Consider the following 20,915-nt stretch of genomic DNA (forward strand, 5'->3'; position numbering starts at 1 on the left):
TCTGCTGACAAACCTGTGTACCCTTCTCAGAAGAATGTTTTCAAATATGTAAAATAAAATACATAGGATTATGAAGAAAACCAAATATGTCAAAATTAGATTGTAATTTTCCCATTTGAGTTCATTTTTTCGTTGTGTCTGACTCTTTGTGACCCTATTTGGGGCTTCTTGGCAAAGATACTAAAGTAGTTTGCCATTTCCTTCTCCACGCCATTTTTCAGATGAGGAAACTGAGGCAAACAGGGTTAAGTGACTTGCCCAGGGTCACACAGCTGGTAAGTGTCTGAGGCTAGATTTGAATTTAGAAGGATGAGCTTTCCTGACTCCAGGTTCAGCATTCTATCCACTGTATCACCTAGCTGCCCATTCAAATTCATAGAACTTAAATAAACCCACATACCCCACGTTAAGAACCTGTTATAATCTACAATGTACGTGATGGAAGTCATTCAGCCTTTTCTTGTAGACTTCTAATGAGGGAGAAACCCACCACCTTCCCAAAGCAGCCTATTCCACTTTTGCTCAGCTGTAATTGTTAGAAGTTTTTCTCTACATAAAGCTTAAATCTACCTCTTTTCAATTTCCACTCATTACTCCACGTTGTGGAGTTTTGCTCTGGCACCAAGCAGAGCAACTCTAACTTCTTTTTAGATGAAAGTCCTTCCACTGCTTGAAGATGGCTATCATGATATCTCTCTTCCCTGTTATCTCTCTTCTCTAGGCTAAACATTCACTATTCCTTCAACCAATCCTTATGTTCCATGAACTCAGTCAAGGACCTTCACCATCCTGGTTGCCTTTCTTTGGATACCTTCAGGCTTATCCAATGTCATCCTTAAAATGTGACACTCAGAAATAAACACAAGATGCTAGCTGGAATATAATTAAGACAAGAGTGTGGGTGATTTCATCTCTTTGGACTTCTCTTTCTTCAAGCAAACAAATAAACTCATTAAGCAAAAGAATATGCAGAGAGAAGATCAGTGTATTAAAGATGGACCCTTAGTGAAGCACTTGTAATTAATGATTTGAAAGAGAAAGAAGAGGCAACAAAGGTAAAAGAGAAAGAACACTGAGATTTAGGAGGAGCAGAAAAGGGTAGTGTAACAAAGCGTAGCGTAGCTCACATTTACATATTATAGTATTGGTTATAAAGAATTTTATAGAAACTATCCATTTGATCCTCACAACAATTTTATAAGGTAAGTAGTACACTAGGGGGCAGCTAGGTGACATAGAATGGCAGTCCTGTAGTCAAGAGAACCTGAGTTCAAATTCCTCTTCTGACACTTACTAGCTGTATGACCCTGGGCTAGTCATTTAAACCTGTTGGCTTCAGTTTCCTCATCTGTACAAATGCGATGGAGAAGGAACTGGCAAACCAGTCCAGTAGCTTTGCAAAGAAAACCCAAATTCGGTCACCTTTGTCAGACACGACTCAGTCAGACACGACTCAGTCAGTCAGACACGACTGAAATAACAACAGCAGCAACAATAACATGTTTTACAAACAAGGAAATTGAGGCTTAGAGGTGAAATAGTTTGACCCTGACTAATAAATGGCTGAGCCAGTATTCAGACCTAGGTCTTCTGACTGCAAATCTCGTGGGTTTTTTTGGTCACTACATTTCATTGCCTATTAAGAGAAGAGTTAGTTACAAGAGGTAAGGTTTGGTCAACGGCGTCAGTTTTTCTCAGATTATAAATGAAGAAAGGTATTGAGATTTGGCTAAAAGGTAGTTAAAAATAGCAACTCAGTGATTTTCTGATATACTCCAGCTAAATGATTTTTTTTTGTGCACTTACCTCCACCAAAGTACATCTATATATCGGGAAGCACAGTTAAGTATATGATAGAAGGCTCCCAATTTTAATCATGAAAATACCTCTAAGATAAATAGAAATTTACAGTTTTCTAAGACTAAACACACACACATTTATATTATATATACATATATGTATTTCTACATGTAAATCTCATTTAATTCTTTTAATAGTCTATACTTTTAATTAAGTTTACCTTTTTTTTTTAATCAGCAACAATTCACTCTCCTTTACCCACTCTCTATTCCAATGTGAAAAAAAGAAAAACAAAACCCCTGTTACAAACATGTATGGTCAATCTCATTTATTTCTCATATCGGGTATGTATTTTTACCCCCATTTTACAAATGAGAAAATGGAGTTTCACAGAGGAGTAAATGACTTGGACTATAGTGACATAGATAGTAAGAGGAAGAGCTCAAACTTGAATTTACAGACCAAGCTTTGCATAGTCATATTGTCTTTCAAAGGTTGATCTGGAATATTCTAAGGTTCAATGTGGCCTTGATAGATCAGTCACTGGAGAAGTATCAAAGTTATTTTAAAAAATAATTTCAAACAAAAGGAACTTCATTAACATCCTAAGATCACTACATTTGATCTTTAAAGGGAAAAAAAATAAGACTCTATCTCTTCCTACATGTAGATACTCCTAATAGTAGAACTCTGTAAATATTAAGGTGACAATAGACTCCAACTTAAAAAAGAAACCCTGCTGGATCCATGTGAACTTCAGGGCTTATTCACATAGCTACTATGAACCAGTAAGACTCATGAGTGCCAGAGGAAGCATAGGTGAATGAATTTTTTTTTACCTAGCTCATTTACCCACGGTATAATCTGAGCAATCTCCCAATCTTTATGTGTGAAATGAACATAATAAGACTGCTTTTTTTTGGCAAGGCAATTGGGGTTAAGTGACTTACCTAGGGTCACACAGCTGGTAAGTGTCAAGTATCTGAGGCTGGCTTTGAACTCAGGTCCTCATGACTCCAGGGCCAGTGCTCTATCCACTGCACCACCTAGCTGCCTCTAATACTGCCTTTCTGATCTAGGATTATTGAGTTGGAAGGGACTTTGGTCTCATTTAATTCAATATCTTATTTGAAATATCAACCTTCTCTAAAATATTTCTAACCAGTGATCATCCCTCCTCTGCTTAAACACCTTCAATGATAGGGAACTCTTTACCTCCTAAGCAACCCATTCTTATTTTTGGATGGCTCTAAATGTTAGGAACTTCTTATACTATTATGAAATTTGCCTCTCTAGAACTTTTATCCACTAATGTTAGTTCTTTCTCTGGAACCAAGCAGAATAAGTCAAATGCCTCTACTTTATTAAAATCGACCAAATATTTTCAGACAATCATAACATTTCCCCCCAAATCTTGTCTTGTCCTTGTTAAATATCCCCAGCTTCCTCAACCAATCTATCCCATGCAGTTTGGTATTGAGTCTTCTCTTCACTTATCTTCTGGTTGTGTTCAAGCTGGTCAACATCCTTCCTAAAATTCACCCCCACCATTGAACAAAATGATCTACTTCTATTCTAACTAGGATTGAGTAGAGTGGGACTATCACCATTCTAACGCTTTAATGAAAACAGGATCATAAGTTTTGAGGCTAGAAGATACTTTAGAGATTACATAGTTAACCCTTGTCATTCTATAGAAACTAATGATAAATATGTTAAATATATAAATGCAAAACATGTCATTTGAAGAAATTATGACCAAAAAGGTCAAGTGCAGTGAGTAGACTAGCAGGGATTCATACCTAGGTCCTCTGACTACCAATCCGGTCTTCTTTCCTGTATAAGGCAGCCTCAGAGTACATTCATAGCAAGTCACATCAAGTAAATCAACATTTATTAAATGTCTCCTATGGGCCAGCCACTATGCTAAACAGTGCAGATACAAAGAAAGACACAAACAGTTCCTGCTCTCAAGGAATTTACAATCTAATGGGCGAGACAACACACAAACTGGATAAATAAGACATATATCAGATAAATTGGAGATAATCTCAGAGGGAAGGATCTAGCATTAAGGGGAACCAAGTGATGATGTTGACTCATATTACACTCTACCAAAATTCCCATGCCTAATTTATATGGAGAGCCATCTTCTTTAGTTTGAACATATGTATTTCATTTTTTGTTTGCCCAAATGTAGTTTTTTAGGGTTTTGGGGACATCTAGGTGGTTCAGTGGATAGAGCACTGGGCTTGGAGTCAGGAAGACTTGAGTTCAAAACTGACACTTATTAGCTATGTGACCTATGCTATGAGGCAAGTCACTTAACCTTTGTTTGCCTCAGTTACCTTATCTGTAAAATGGGAATAATAATAGCACTTACCTCCTAGGGTTGTTGTGAGGATTGAATGATATGATAATTGTAAAGTGCTTAGCGCAGTGCCCAGCACACAGTAAGTGTTATTATTATTATTATTTGTATGATATTTCCACTGAGGTCTTATTCTGATGTTTTTTCATGACATGAAGTTAATTAATCCTAGATTCTCAAAGGCTTGGCCAATTCAGTCCAAGCTATGGTGGTTGTTGTTTGGTTGTTTCAGTCATGTCCAATTCTTTGTGATCTTACTTGGGGGTTTTCTTGGCAAAGATTCTGGAGTGGTTTGCCATTTCCTTCTCCAGCTCATTTTACAGACGAGGAACTGAGGCAAACAGGGTTAAGTGACCAGGGTCACATACCAATGTTGGAATCCAGATTTGAACTCACAAAGATGAGTCTTCGTGAGTCTAGGCCCAGCACTCTATCCACTGCACCACCTAGCTGCCCAAGCTATGGTAGGTTCTATTAAGCTGGAATGACTTGGACAACAGCCCAATAAGGAACTTTTGTTTCTACTATCTGAGGTCTAGCCTAACTAAATCTGGAGAGTAACACAACAGCAGGTTGGCCAACAAGTAACAGATACTTTTTGGCCATAGCAACTTGATAAGACTATTTGATATGGCATGGAGGCAACTGTGATCGATGTCGAGGGAAGGATTACCCATTCCAACAAAATCAGTCTTTAACCATAGCACCCGGAATATGCCCCAACTCATCTCATTCCAGAAACTAAGCAAAGTCAGACACAGTACTTGGAAGGAATACCAGATATCATAAGATTTTCCAGGGGAGGCCATGTAGGTCAGTGGAAAGCGCACTGGCTTTTTGGTCAGGAACAGGATTCAAATCCCACCTTGGATAGCTTTACTACTTTCACTTAACCTCCATAGGTTTTAGTTTCCTTATCGGTAAAATGAGGGGATTAGACTAGATGTTCTCAGAGTCTCTTTACAGCTCTAAATGTATGATATGTATGATATGTTTATGTATATCTGCGTATGTATGTATGCCTGTATGTATGTGTGCATGTACACATACATATATACAGATATATGTGTATATACCTGTGTATCTGTATATGTATGTATGTATGTATGTATATATATATATATATATATACAGAGAGAGAGAGAGAGAGAGAGAGAGAGAGAGAGAGAAAGAGTGAGTCTTCTTTTCATTTATCCCCTGGTTGTATTCGAGTTTGTCAATGTCACTAATAAAATGTGACACCCACCACTGAACAAAACTATCTACTTCTGGTCTAACTAGATTTGAGTACGGTGAGACTATCACCTCTATAATGCTTTAATTAAAATAGTATTTTTTTCCCTTGAGTGCCAAAGTTACATGGAAACTACATTGGAAATTATAAAATTCTTTATAAGCTTTTACTGCAGTATCTCTTGCTATTACTTCCATAATCAAATATGAAATGCTCTCTATTACACTTAAATTCCTTTGCAACCTGGCCCCTCCTTTCTACCTTTCCAATCTTCTCACACTTCACTTCACTCTAGTTATGCTATAATCCAGCTACATTGTCCTACTTGCTCATCCTCACACAGGATGCTACCTCTCAACTCCATGCTTTGGCAGTGGCTGTCCCCCAGGCCTGAAATGTTCTCACTTTTCACCTCTACCTCCTGGCTTCCCTGGATTCTTTCAAGACTCAGCTCAAGCGCTTCCTTCTTCAGCAGGCCTTTCTTGGTCTCTCAGTGTCCTGCCCCCCACTCTCCCTCTTTCCCCTTCCTTTTGAGGGGGAAACTCTATATCTATATCTTGTGTATGTACATAGTTACTTGTATATAGTCTTCCCTATTAGAATGTAAGCTTCTTAAGGGCAAAGACTGTGTTTTTGCCTTTCTTTGTATCCCTAGTGTGTAGCATGGTGTCTGGCACATAGTAAGTGCTTCATAAATGCAGACAGACTAACTTACAGGCTTCCTAGAAGATCCAGATTAATTTAAACTGAGGGTTTTAGCCTGGTGACCATGACCTTGTTTTTTTTTTTAAATATTCCAGTAACTATATTTCAATTTACTTGGTTTCCTTTGTAATCCTATGTATTTTATTTTATGCATTTAAAAATATCATTCTGAGAAGGGGTCCTGCCAGACTGTCACAAGGGTCGATGACACAAAAAAGATTAAGAACCCCTACTTTAAATGATCAATCATCAATAACAACTTCAGGTATCTTTTAACTAAAGTCAAAGGCAGGTGGACTGATGCCTATAAAGCAATGGGCTGAGGAAATGCCCTTAAAGTAAGACCAATCATTCAGATTTTTCAGGGATGGATGGCCAGTCAATGTGGCTTCCTCTCTTGGCCTCTAAGAAGTTACAAACAGGGCCCATAACTCCACAGGCTTCCTGTGAAATGACTGGCTGACTTCTGAGCTAGTTCATCAAAAGCTATGGTTAATTCTAAGTGCCCCTCTATTATTCACTTTAAAATGGGAACTCAGACTTTTCTTACCTGCTGGAGGCCAGGCCTTGATGTATCCTGTGCAATGGACTACTGCATATTGTGCCTCTCCTTCCTTAACTGGGCCTAGACCATTCCTAAAGAAAAGGCATTTGTGAAACCATTTGCATCAGGACCATCCTGCCCCCACCCCAACTCTCATGCCCTGTCCTGTGATGGTCTTAATAGAGTAAGGACTGAGAGGCCACCCCAGACCAAAAGAACTCACGATAATACATATCACAAATAAGAAACAAACTGACCTGTATCTTTTCCGCATGGTGGTTATTCTGTTAAGAGGAAGGTGATCCAAAGGGGCATTTCCACACCTAAGAGTAAATCAATTCACCAGTAGTTAACACCTATACAATGCCATAAAACATTATGCACAAACTTGGTACAAGTTATCAGCTGTCTAGGGCTCTCTGGTACGTACAGATAAAACAAAAATGCCAGTTTAGCTAATAACTTCAGCACAATGCCACCAAACATTTACACTACAGTTTTCAATTAATTCATTTTCACTTTTTTTCCTTGGTAGCTAAGCAACAGGCTGGCAAAGATGATGCTAACTTTGATTTCCTTCCACTGGACTCCATAGGGGTTTATGTTTGCTCTGTGATACCATTTTTTGATGCTTATGTGAAAGGAAGCAAGGCTAGTTACTTTAAAAGGATGACCAGTTGGGATGTGAAGGTTCTGGAACCCTTCTGATGGATCAGAGACACAATAAGTTGGAGCTAGGGGTTTAACAAGGCTGAAGAAATTTGTCATGTGTTGCCAGTTAACCAACCATTGGGTCAGATATAGGGAATCAGCAAGGGCAAGAAGAAGCAGGCAAGACTCAAAGTGGATGAGAGCCACAGAACAAAGGTCCATGTCAGAGATAGCAGTCCTAGACTGCTATCTGGACATCAAGGTGCTCTGGGATCTCAGAGAAAAAAGGCTATTTTCTATCTTTTTTTACATTATGTGTAGACAAGTCATGGCTGGCAGGTTCACATCCAATAGGTGTGGCTTGATTCTGGTTAAAGCAGGAGCAGAAATACTGGACCTCCTAGAGGCTGAGAGGCAGTTTGACATGGTGGTTAGAGGTCTGGTTTTGGATTCAGGAAGACCTGAGTTTGAATATCATCTCCAACCGTGGGCAAATCACTTAACCCCTCTCAGCCTTTGTTTCCCCAACTGCCCAAAGGTGAAAATGATAGCACCTATCTCACAGAATTGTGTGAAAATCAAATGAGATAATATATGTAGCACCATGTAAATGGCAGCTATTATTATTATAAAATAAAGTTTCAAATAGATGAAACCTGTGACAAATTATTTCAGCAGCAGAATCTAATAGAAGGAAGTCACAAAAATGATTCCAAAACCTAATCTTTAGTAGTTATGAAAGCTATAAGGGTTTTGAGGCCAAACTATGCTAAAGCACTAGAGCTGAATGGGAAAGGGAATAATCATTTATATAGCACCTACTATGTGCAAGGCACTGTACTAAACACGTTTATAAATATTATTTAATCTGATCCTCACAACAACCCTGGGAAGTCAGTGATAGTATTTTTTTTTACAGTTGAAGAAACTGAGGCAAACAAAGGTTAAGTGACTTATCCAGCGTCACATAGCTAGTAAGTGTCTGAGGCCAGATTTGAACTCTGTCTTCCTGACTCCAGGCCCAGTGCTCTATCTACTATGGCACCAGCTGCCTCTAAATCTGAAATTCAGCTGAAATACCAAACTTAAAATTCAACACTTGTATATTAGCCCTCAAGGATATTTGACTCCAAGATAGAATTCAGGGTATATGAAAAATAAATCTCCTATTTAAAATTTAGGGGGAAACTCAGGATTGAACTGGACTAATATTTATAGCAGTTAAAGATTAGTGAAAAAGGTACCAAATCTGTGACTATTTTAAAACATTTCTCTATAAGAGTTAAATGCTTTCATATAGTAGATTTTTAATAAATGTTAACTTAAACAGAATTAAATTCAGTTATTTAAATAAAGAGATATTTGGAAGACAAGGATCCTCTGGAAAATCCATAGCTCTCATCTCAATCTCATCAACAAGAAAATGAATCCATTTAATTACTGGAGTAATTTCTATCTCGGATAAAAGCAACAACTGCCCAAACAACTTGCCTTACAGTTCAGATTATCTGAATGCACTTCCACCACCCTTGATGGTACTGAACCCTCACTGAAGGGGACAGCAATCTTAATTGGGAAAAGATAAACCCTCACTTGCTGGATAAGGTAAAAGATTAAATAAAACTTTTTCCCTCAGAAAACAGGAGACCAAAGCATTGTTAGAGACCAGAAGATGATAGGGAGCAGGGAACAGTAAGGGAAGGGTGGTTCAGAATACAAAGCTGAGCTTCATAAGGAAGCAGGGATACCTCCTTTGGGCCTAAAGGAGGAATGCCACTTGGTTTAGGACAAGTATTATGTTAGGCAAGGCAAGGAAGAGGTTTTATGAGGAAACTTCTACTGGATGGTGTCAGTTTTCTCTGTAAAGTAAGAAGCAAGATCATTCGTTGAAAATGGAAATGAGTGTGGAGAAACAAATATGGGTTTACAGAGAGATGGTCTGAAATAACCACAGCAGAGAGTGTGGTAGGGAGTCTAAGAAGGAGGAATTCAAGGATAACTGAGCAGCAGTGAGGATTAGGCTGGTTAGCCAGTGGAAAGATGAAATGGACTTGGTCTGCAAGGTTCTGAATTTCTTCCATCAGAATCCTGTGGCCCAGGCATAGGAGGAGAAAGCAAGAGAACTGAGGATGGGTATGGGAGTTTTGCTTGAAATTTAGGCAAAAGTACAAAATGCCATAAAGGGCAGTAGCAATTATGTTAGTTGACCATGAAGCCTACAGGATGGAAGGATGATAGGATCAGAGACTGAGAGCTTCGGGAATGAGCCTTAGAGGTCATCAAATCCAACCTCCCCTCAATTTACAGAGAAGGAAGCTGAGGCCCAGAGTAGCTAAGTGACTTATCCAGGGTTACATAGGTAGTTAAAGGATCTGAAGCAAGATTTGAACCTGTCTTCCTGACTGCAAGTCTGGCTCTTTGCTGAATGCCTTCTGAACACTAGCACTTCTTCACTACCTCCCATAAGCATCTTCTTTGCCACCAACTAAGTTCACACATTTGGGTAAATTAGGAAAGGCTGAGTAATTGCTATCTCCACAAGGTAAGAGAGTGGTCTTTATGGGTGTAGCAAACTACCAGGTAATACCTGTATGCCTGGATTGGGAACACTTTTCATCCAAGCAGAAGGAAGTAGGATTATCAAATTACTCATCAACACACCTATTAGCACACAGGCTTCAAATTCAGAGGCTTTTAGGTGGTGTAGTAGCTAGAGCACTTGACTTGGGATCAGGAATACCTGCACTCAGATCCTGACTCAGGCACTTAAGAGCTATGTGACCCTGGGCAAATCATTTCATGTCTCCTACTCTGAGGCTCCTCACCTGAAGAACGGGGATAAAAACAGAACCTACCTCACAGGGCTGTTATGAGAATAAAATATTATAGGTCATGTGTTCTCCGTACTGTACAGTGGTAAATAATTAATATTTATTACTATTATTATTCTCATTCTATCTGCTTCTGCAATTTTCAGTCTCTGCAGAAAAAACTTGGATTTCTCCAGATTTGCACATTTTCTTTATTGTTCAGTTGTTTTTCAGTCACGTCTGATTCTTCATGACTTCATTTGGGGTTTTCTTGACAAAGACACTGCAGTGTTTGCCATTTCCTTCTCCAGCTCATTTTACAGATGAGGAAACGGAGGCAAACAGGGTTAACTGACTTGCCCAGGGCCACACAGCTAGCAAGTGTCTGAGGCCAGATTTGAACTCAGGAAGATAAGTCTTCCTGACTCCAGGCCCAGTGCTCTATCCATTGTGTCACCTTAGTTCTTTTGTTTTCCTCTGATCATGAGTCAAATTTTTATCCCTTATCCTACTAATGTTTTCACTTCAGTAGATGCCTTTAAGATCGGTGGATACTTCATGAATACAAATAGAAAATACAGAAAATACTGAGTGAGAGACAGGGAGAAAAAAGTAGAGACGAAAGCAGTTAAAAGTCCTGCAGGAGTCTGTACTCAATCTGCTGCATGTGCTGTATTAACTATTTGATAGGAAAAAATACACACATATCCTCTTTCCACAACTCTGCCAGGGGGAATGCCTCCTCCTCTGTGGCAGGTCCACCTATCTTCTCCTTGTAGTTTTTCCTGATTCTCCCAGTCAAAAGTGATTCTTTCTCTCTGTGGAATCTCTTAGACTTTTGACTATACAGCCTATGCCCCTTCATACTTGGGTTTGCATGACTATTTGTGTGCCTTGGTCAGTCCTGCAAGATGGTAAGCTCCTTAAGGATGGAGACCACGTGTTCGACATCATGGGAATCAATCATGTCTTTGACATCTATCTCTCTATCATTTCCTTCAGCACTGCTCCTTGCAAGTGGTAGAAACTCAAGAGATAGTGAATTGAACAGACTGAATGAATTAGTGGCTTGTGCTCAAAGCCGAGTATTTCATTGATAAGCTCTAAAAAAGTCCTGTCTTCTATGAGAATGAGTTAATATTCTTGTTCAAAATTCACTAAGGCAATAAAATAATCAAAGTAATGAAAATTCACATTATCTTAAATAGCTCTTATTATTTAGCATGTAGAATATGGTTTCAATTGCTTATTTATAGTTTGAAGTAGAAAACTGAAGCAGAAATGGCTATCTCTCATGTCTGCTACCAGGCATGGCATTTTAGGTACCAATGGGCAAACGGGCAGGCCTAGATTAACCTATATTGTTTGGGAATAACTGGTCCAGTGTACTTACTACTTGTGTTATTTGGGGATAGGAGAATTATGGTAATGAAAACAGGTACAGAAAAAAAATGAATAAGGCCTCATATAGCATCATATAATGTTAGAGCTAGAAGCTGTCTTGTCCAACCCCTTAATTTCACTAAGGAATAAAACTGAAGCTGACAGAGGCAAGATAATTTGTCTAAAATCACACAGCTAATAAATAGGAGAGGTAGGAATTTTATCTAGGCCTCTTAATGATTTCCATAGCTCCTGTCTAAAAGAGATGGTATTTTTCCCCCTTCTGGTTATATTTCTATATGAACTATTCACCCCACCTATTCCTAAGTTCATTGATTAACTTAATCATTCAATACATATTTATTGAATACCTTCTAGGTGCTAAGCAATGTGTTAGGCATTGAGAGGAATACAAAGATGAATAAAGCAGCTAGGTGGCACAGTGGATAGAGTACTAGATCTGGAGTTTGGAAGACCAGAGTTTCAAGACCACAGCCTTGGACCCTGACTAACTGTATGACCTTGGGCAAGTCACTTAACCTCTGTTTGCTTCAGTTCCCTCACATGTAAAGTAGAGAACATAGTAAAAGCACCTACCTCCCAGGGTTGTTATAAGGTTCAAATGAGATATTTGTAAAGCACTTAGCACAGTGTCTGGCACATAGCAAGTGCTAAATACACGCTTACATTCCTTCCCCCAAACCCACCCCATTTGTTTTCAAGGATCTTATACTTTAGTAGTAGAGACAAGAAATAAACAAGAATAGTCAAAGAACAATATTTGTGACAAGAGATCAAGTCATTGGATAATTAAATGCCAAATGAGTTTTATGATTTCAGAGGGAAGAGTTTCACTCTTTGAACACACTGAAGTAGTCAAGAAAGTCCTATGTTGTTATGCCTTGAAGGATAAATATGTCTTGGGTGGACAAAAAAAAGAAGGGAAACAGAATTCTAGGTGGAGACAGAACATAAGCAAGATGGTACATAGACACATAGGTAGACAGGTCTTGGGAGACAGTAAATAAATCATTCTGGCTGAAGGGGATGGTTTATGTAGACATTAGCAAAATAAAAGATTGGAAAGAGAAGTTGGGGTCAGATTATGGAAGACCCTGAATCCCAAGGGAATGCTATAGATAATGTTTCTCTAGATTTCAGTAAAATGTTTGGCTTTTATTCTTTTGGGGAAGATGAAAAGATGTGGGCTAGCCATTGGTACAGTTAAGTGGAATTGAAAACTGGTTGAATGAGCAGTTTCAGTCATTAATGGCTCCATGTCAACCTGGAGGGAAGTTCAGGTTGGCTCTGAAGAGTGAAACTAGGAGTAACTAGTGGAAGTTGTAAGAAGGCAGGTTTAGGTTTAATGTAAGGATAAAATCCTGACAATTAGAACTGTTCAAAAGTGAAATGGCCTGGAGTAATGAATTTCTTATCACTAGGGATCTTAAAGTCAATGGTTATTTGTTAGGGATGTTGTGGAGACTATTCGTAGTCAACTTGGGTTGAATTGATCACTCTGGTCTTTCCCAATGCTGAGATTCCACTTTTGTACATTAGCATTTATCTAATGACCTCAGGAAGCACTTTCTAGGTGCAAAGCACCATGCTGCTCTGGGGGAAACAGAGGTATCATAGGGTATGGAACGATTTAGAATAAGAAAACAAGATTTAGTTCGAAATCTACCACTTGCTCTGAGTGGCTTTAAGTAAATCATTTACTTTCTCTGAGCCTCAGTTTCCTTAGAAATAAAATGAGGATAACAATAGTGAGGAAAGCACTATATAAACATAAACTATTATTGTCGTGAAAGTAATGGGGAGCCACTGAGTATTCAACCCTTCCCACAAGTGACATTCACGGCAAACAGTAGCTTGAGACAAGCTCACTACAGTCATATTATTACAAACCTCATCCTGCAAATGAAAGAGCGTCTGGATCCCATGCACATTCTCATAGATGACTGCTGACCTTCCTTCTTGACTGTCCCTGTCTTCAGATCCAAAATCCGACCTTAAAAAGAAAGAAAACAAAATAGGCATAAAACTTTTGACAAGAGCCGAGAACAACTTTCTTCCCTTGTCCTGAGTACCAAGAAAAAGGGACTATATACATTACTCATTTCTTAGTACAATCAAGTCTCCAACACTTTAGCAAGGAGAATATGGGTCAATGAGCTCTATCATAATACAAATAGCTCACTGCAATAAATAGTTCTTATTCTTCTCTTTCCTTCCTGGAAAAGGAAAAAAAGCCTTTCCCAGAGTTGTTAATATAGAATAAAAGAGATTAAGCTGGCTGACTTTCATGGCATATACAGTTCCTCACAAATTTCTAGTAGTAGGCACCTAACATTAGAAAATAATTTCAGTTCTTTATTCAAAAATGTAACAAAATGACAAACACTTCTATCTTCTTGGCAACAGCATTCATTTTCTTCTGGGATGATGATGATAGATGATGATAGCATTTATATAGCACTTGAAAATTTGCAAAGTATAAACCTTTCTCATTTGATTTCCTCATTGCCCAAGAATCAAATCAATACTACAACTGCTGCCAGAAAAGGCATGCCAATCAACTGACCTATGGATCAACTCACTGTCCTTCTACCCTCCAAGACCAAAATTCCCTTCCCTGGCCATTATGTATTGACCCCTTCTATTATGTATTGACCCCCTCTATTAGAATATATGCTTTGTGAGGGCAGGGACTATTACACTTTTGTATCTGTATCATCAGTGCTTAGCACAGTGCCTGACACATAATAAAAGTTTAATAAATGTCTTTTCATTCACTTGTTCATTCATTCATTCACTTTAAGATTGAAAAATGTTATGGTTTCCTTACAACATTTCTATGAGGGACATAGCTTAAGTATTACTATCCCGGTTTTGTGTATAAGGAAACTGAGGCTGAGAGGAGTAAAGTGATTTATACAAGGTCACAAAGTCATTCAAATCCAATGTTCTTTCACCTATACCAATACACATACAAATACACCATATCAGTGAGCACAAAGTAAGTAATCAATAGATATTTGTTGACTGATAAATATATTGACAAAGTCCCACTATTCTGAGAATTTTTCCTTTATTTTTTTCTCCCTGCAATATAGAAATTCAAGATATGATATACACACTACATGGGAGGTAAGTTGTTTATGAGAACATGTTTGTTTTTTAAAAAATAAATTCATTAATACAGATTGTGGTCATGAATACATTAGTAGAAAATAAATTTAAAAAAACCTTTTATCCAGTAAACTGTAAACATTTTAAGTTTTATGACTAAAAAAAATAAACTCCCCCTATAATAATTGATGGCTATTAAAATGATCTTTGCTCTCTCTTGCTCTCTTGCTCTCTCCCTCTCTCTCTTCCCCCCCCCCCCCCCCCCCACATACATACACACACATTCCTCTGGTAGGATCAAGGCCCTAAACTAATGCATGCCCTGTTACAGGCCTCACCTTTAAGAAGTAAATCTCATAGCAAAGATACTAAGATGGCGGGGAGGGGTGAAGAGAATAAATATTTATATAGAGCCTACTATGTGCCAGGCACTGTGCTACATGCTTTTTATACATATTACCTCATTTGATCTTCACAACAACCCTGCAAGATAGGTACTATTATTATCCCCATTCTAGTTTTAATGTCTTATCACCTCCCCTGAAAGACCTAAATCATCCATTAAAAGACACATCATAAGGAACCCACTCTAAGCCCAACACCTAGGGAGAAGTCCTGGCTATGGAGACCCCAGTTGTGGGGTAATGGAAACTGACTAGCTTTGGATTCAGAAGGTAGAGTAAGGGTCACATCTTACTTAGGACACCTGCTAGCCCTGGGACCATGGGCAAGCCATTTTTGTTTCTTTGAATTTCAGTTCCCTCAAAAATAATGATACCTGCAGTAGTTACTTCACACAGTTGTTGCAGGAATGAAATAAGGTTGTATGTGTAAAGTGCTTGCCTAAACCTTAAAGTATGGGCTGCAAACCTCTTTTTTTGTGCCAGGGACCTCCTTTGGAAGTCTGGTGAAACCTATGAATCCCTTTCAGAATTATGTTTTTGAATACATTAAAAAATACATAGGTTTACCAAGGAAACCAATTATATTACAATACAGTTATCAAAACACATTTTTAAAAAAAAATTCACAGACTCCAAGGTTAAGGAACCCTGTCATAAAGGGTACAAATGGCAATTATTATTATTTTAGTCACCCCCTGACCCATGTTCTATTCTAAGCCCTGACCTGTTCTCCCTCTGGCCTCAACACACTTGGTTCACCTAACCAAGTATCTGCTCAGCTCTGCTCTGATTGACCAGGCTCTGCAACACACTCCTGCTCTATGCTCATTCCACATTCCAGTAGTAGATCTGTCTTGAACTCCAGAATTCATCCTGCTAAACCTTCATCAAACCCAACCCTACCTCAGACAGGCAGATGGTTATCTTGACAAAGACAGCTATTTAGAATTCTTTTTTTTTATTTTTTTAATTCCTGCATGCCTCACTCTACCATCTTGTGAAGAAAATTGTAATCAACAGACATGTTCTAACACCTACAGTACTTGTGAACATCTTGTTTTAGCTGTCACCAATGTGTATAACAGGGGCACCCCAAAGGCAAGTGTTGTGTCAGGGCAAGACATAACTGTTTGTCTTTTTTACCTTTTATAGAAGCTATAATGTTTATATCACAGACTTAAGACCTCAATTAGGAAAGAAATAGGTCATTCTCTATTTCATTCTGGCAGGTACCCCCTTTACTAAGAGAAACCAAAACCCCTCTATGCCTTCAGGCCCTGGTTAATGAGATGCTCTGATCAAGAAAGAAAAATCTTCATTTACTGGGCAACTGTTCTGATGATGAACCTCTCCAAACTTTGCTATGCTGGGCACTGGATGACAGACATACAGTCTATCACCCAGGATATTCTCAAACGCTTTGTCTTTAGTAGAACTTGCCAGGGCTTGTGCTCCATTGCTATAGGATGATAGATTTTGAGTCTAAACAGATTCATTTTCCTAAATTATTTTTTTTAATGAATAAGAAAATATACTTTCTTTCCCTCCCACCTTCCTGCCCCCACTGGAAAAAGAAAAAGAAAAAGAAATACCCTTGTAGAAATATGCATGGTCAAAAAAAAAAAAAAAGATTTCCCACATTGGCCATGTTCAAAATAATTTATGTGACAATCCACACTAAGGCCTTCCCATACTCAACAGGAAATGGGCTAGCATGCTTCATTATGAATCCTCTGCAATCATGGTTAGTCACTGCATTCATAGAGTACTGGGCCTGGAATTGGGTAGACCTGCATTCAAATTCAGCCTCAGACACTTACTAGCTGTGTGACCAAGGGCAAGTTATTTAACCTCTGTCTGCCTCAGTTTCCTTGTAACACCTACATCCCAAGGTTGCTGTGAAGATCAAATGAAACAATATTTGTAAAAGTGCTTAGCCAATGCGTGGCACATAGTAGGTGCTTAATAAGTGCTTGTTTACTTATTTCCTTTCTTCTTTCCTTCCTTCCTTCCTTCCTTCCTTCCTTCCTTCCTTCTATAAATTGTTCTCCTGGTTCTGTCTACTTCACTTTGCCTCAGTTGATACAAGTCTTCCTAGGTTCATTTGAAACTGTCCCCTTCATAATTTCTTTTTTTTTATTATTATTGAAACAAATACATAATAAGAAAACAAAAAGAAACATAATATAGACCTAAATATTGACAAATACAAAATGAGAAAAGGAAAAATGCATGTCATGTGCACAGCAGAACATAAGAGGATTCAAAATATATAGCAATAATTCCTTCATAATTTCTTACAGCACAATAATATTCCATCACATTCATATATTGTTATTTTAGATGGGAATTCAGAGGTCATCCAGACTACCTCCCTCATTTTACAAAGAAGGACCAAAGACAAGGGAGGTTAGGAGATCTGACCAGTGGTAGAGCCAGGGTTCAAGCCTAGGTCATAACTTCAGCTTCAACATTCTTTCTACTGTACCATGATGCTTCTTCACGAACTCAGAGTTACCTATGAGCGAAAGTGAGGCATTGGAGCAGGACTTCTGAAAGGTCTTACAATATTCAAAAAAAATTTCCATTTAGAAAAAACTGAGTTGGATGTGTATTTGAACATAATTCAGTTAGTAGAGGCTTAGTTATAAGTTCTGATAATTATCTAGCTTTTGTGCTACTAAAGAAATATATTCCCATATAATTCCCAATAAATGAATAGCTGTTATTTGCATAATTCATATTACAAACAGTTTGGTTCTTGTCTGTTCTCACTCAAGAGTTCTGTGTTTTTTTTTTCCTGTGTGTTTTTTTAACAGCATTTTAAGTGCAAATTGTCACTTGCTTTATCATCACCCAAACAGCAAATGGTTTCAGCTGTGCGGAAGGCAAACGTTGCAGTCTGTCAAATTCCAATCCAGCTCTCTGAAAATAAATCACAGCTGTGTGCCACATGGGCCGCTGAACACAAGGAGATCAGAAAACAGATTTTCATGATATTTCAGCTACGACTCTATAACACAACTGTTTCAATGTTTATTTCTCCATGTTATACTCCAGTTTCAGTAGGAACAATGGATTTTTTGCATACTCCCTTCAAAATGTCAATTTCACTCAACTTTATACAATAGATGGATACCTAAAAACTCGAGTGTGAATAAAAAAAAGTATGATTGTACTATGTAATACTACATATTACTAAGTACTATGATTTTTTTATATATTGGGATATATGCTACAGAAACATAAGGTACTTTAGGAGAGGAACAGAATATTAATACCTGAAGAGATTGGGGAAAATCTTGTGTAGGAGGTACTACTTGACCTGAACCTTGAAGGGAGGGGGGATTCCAAGACAAGGTGGAGCATTTCAGCTGTGGAATGTGTAATGGTTGGAGGTGAGAGGTGGAATGTTGTGTATGGTGAAAAGCCAGTAGGCCAGTTTGCCTGGAATGTAGAGTGTATGAAGAGGAGTAATGTGAAATCAGCAGAAGATAGATTGGAGACTGATTATAAAAGGTTTTAAATGACAAACAGAGGAGTATGTCATTTAGAAGTGATAGGGAGTCAATGAGGTTTCTTTTGCAAAAAAGTGACATTGGTAGAGCTATGCTTTTTGGGAATATCCGTTAGGAGGATGGATTTGAGAGAAGACAGACTAGAGACAGGGAGACCAGTTAGAGGGCTATTACAATAATCCAAGCTAGAGAGAGGTGGCCTCGAATAACTTACCTAGTGGATAAGGGCATGAATAAAGATGGTGGAAAGGAGGTTGATTGGAGAGACTGATTGCAGAGATGTTGTGAAGGCAGAATCAGCAAGACTTAGAAATTGATTAGATATAGGAGGTGAGGGAAGATGGAGTTCAGAATAATTCTAGATGACTGCAATGATGGCGATGTTTTCCATAATAATAGGGAAGTTAGGAAGATGGATACCTCCAATGCCTGGCACATAGTGGGCACTTTAATACTTTTTGATTGACTGGCAAAACAGGAAGGGATGAAGGATGAGAACGAAAAATAGATTTAGGAGAAATTAAGTACAGGAAGGACAAAGGGGCCTGAAAAAAACAAATGTAAAAACAAAATGTGATGCTTGATGTTCAAATATGGTCTTTTAAAATGCAAATAACACATATGTGAATCTTCAGGGCTCCACTCTCAAAGTAACATTCTATTTTTTTTCAGTATTATATAATATTCTTTTATTCAAGTTGTTGACTGCTTGGCTACAGGGCCTATGAGATCCCTGTGAGGTCCATATGAATTTCATTTGACTATTAAGAAAACCCAGAGACATATGTAGGCAAGCCAGACTTATAATGAATTCTAATCTCTCACAGAATTTTAGAAGTAGAACAGATTTTAGTGGACACCTAGGCCAATTCTCCAGCTGCAGATGGGACAATAACCTTCACAGATGTTCATTCAGATTCTGCATGAATAACTTATACAATGGAGTACTCACTACCTAATAATAATAAAAAGTTCATTTCAACAAACATTTGAGCAGGGAGCTGTGGCAGACAATGAAGAAAAAAAGATGAAAATAATATAGTAATTACCTTCAAGGAGCTTATATTCTAGTAAAACAACATAGTATGTAACATTTATATAATTCTATAATTTACTAAGCATATTGCTGACACTATCTCACTTTGACCCTCACAATAATCCCACATGGTAAGTAATGCCATTTTAATTCTCATTTTACAAATAAAGAAACTGATTCTCAGTCAGTGACTTGCCTAAAGATACATGGTTAGTAAGGAGAAAGGCTGATGTTTAAATATAGATCTTCTAACTCAAAATCTGGTGCTATTTATAATATACCAAAGCTGGAGCCCACTGGGAAGTCTACCGCATTACTGGATAGTTCTGTTCTTTCTTATGTTTACCTTCAATATACTACCTTTTCCCCCATTTCTGCCTTTGGAACAACAGAAGACAAGACTACCTCTTCCTCCACCCCTAGCCATGTCAATATTCCAAATATCCATTAATTCAGCAGCAAAGGCATGCCTTCCACTGATACATATTACACACTCCTCATGAGTACATGAATAGATCATATCTATGAGCGGCAAGAAAAACTCATCAGCTGGTGGAAAACCTCACAATCACAAGACATCTATCATGAACTCCTTCAATCTCTTCTTCTGGTTAAAAATCTGAACTCCTTCAATCCTTCAAAGGATTTTGACTTCCAGACCTTTTCTTCATCATCTTGGCCATCCTTTTCTGAATAATCTATAGTTTATCAGTATCCTCCTTTAAAATATCCCTACATGAACAGGAGATTAGTAACACTAAATCTCTTGTTTCTGCACCATGTCCTAGAGAGGATTTATTTAATCACTTAGAATTTTGCCTTCTGAGACCAGGCATCAGGACCTGACAACTTCATTAGTTAGGTCTTCAGTTTCCTTTCATGTCATAGAACCAACCTCAACCATCCAGATAAAATTTCAGATTCTGCTCATTTGTTACTGAGTGAAAATCTTTCATTTAGAGTTTGAATTGTTCAATTGTTTTCAGTAATATCTGATTTTTTATGACCCTATTTGATGTTTTCTTGGCAAAGACACTGGAATAGTTTGCCATTTTCTTCTCCAGCTCATTTTACACATGAGGAAACTAAGGCAAACAGAATTAAGGGATTTGCCCAGGGTCACACGGCTGGTAAGTGTCTGAGGCTAGATTTGTCTTCTTGATTCCAGAACCAGCACTCTATCCACTGTGCCAGATAGCTGAATTAGAGTAAGGATTTTAGATTGTCTATGATATTCAGGTGGATGAGTGGCCAATTAAGTTAGTACATGAGTACAGAGAAAGAAAGAAAGAAAGAAAGAAAGAAAGAAAGAAAGAAAGAAAGA

At 38.1% G+C, this 20,915-nt stretch overlaps 1 protein-coding gene across 1 annotated transcript in view; it reads right to left on the reverse strand.

Moving 5' to 3' along the window:
* Positions 1-20,915, reverse strand: part of ARNT2 (aryl hydrocarbon receptor nuclear translocator 2) — a 265,547-nt gene that overhangs the window by 93,229 nt on the left and 151,403 nt on the right. The window contains exons 6-8 of the mRNA XM_027851908.1: positions 13,410-13,512; positions 6,912-6,977; positions 6,661-6,746 (exon numbers count right to left, since the gene is read on the reverse strand). Of these exons, the coding sequence (XP_027707709.1) occupies positions 6,661-6,746; positions 6,912-6,977; positions 13,410-13,512 (255 nt within the window). The remainder of the gene's footprint in view (positions 1-6,660; positions 6,747-6,911; positions 6,978-13,409; positions 13,513-20,915) is intronic.

Source organism: Vombatus ursinus, unplaced genomic scaffold (assembly GCF_900497805.2).
Source record: "Vombatus ursinus unplaced genomic scaffold, bare-nosed wombat genome assembly UNPS02009205.1, whole genome shotgun sequence".
NCBI classification, from domain to species: Eukaryota; Metazoa; Chordata; class Mammalia; order Diprotodontia; family Vombatidae; genus Vombatus; species Vombatus ursinus.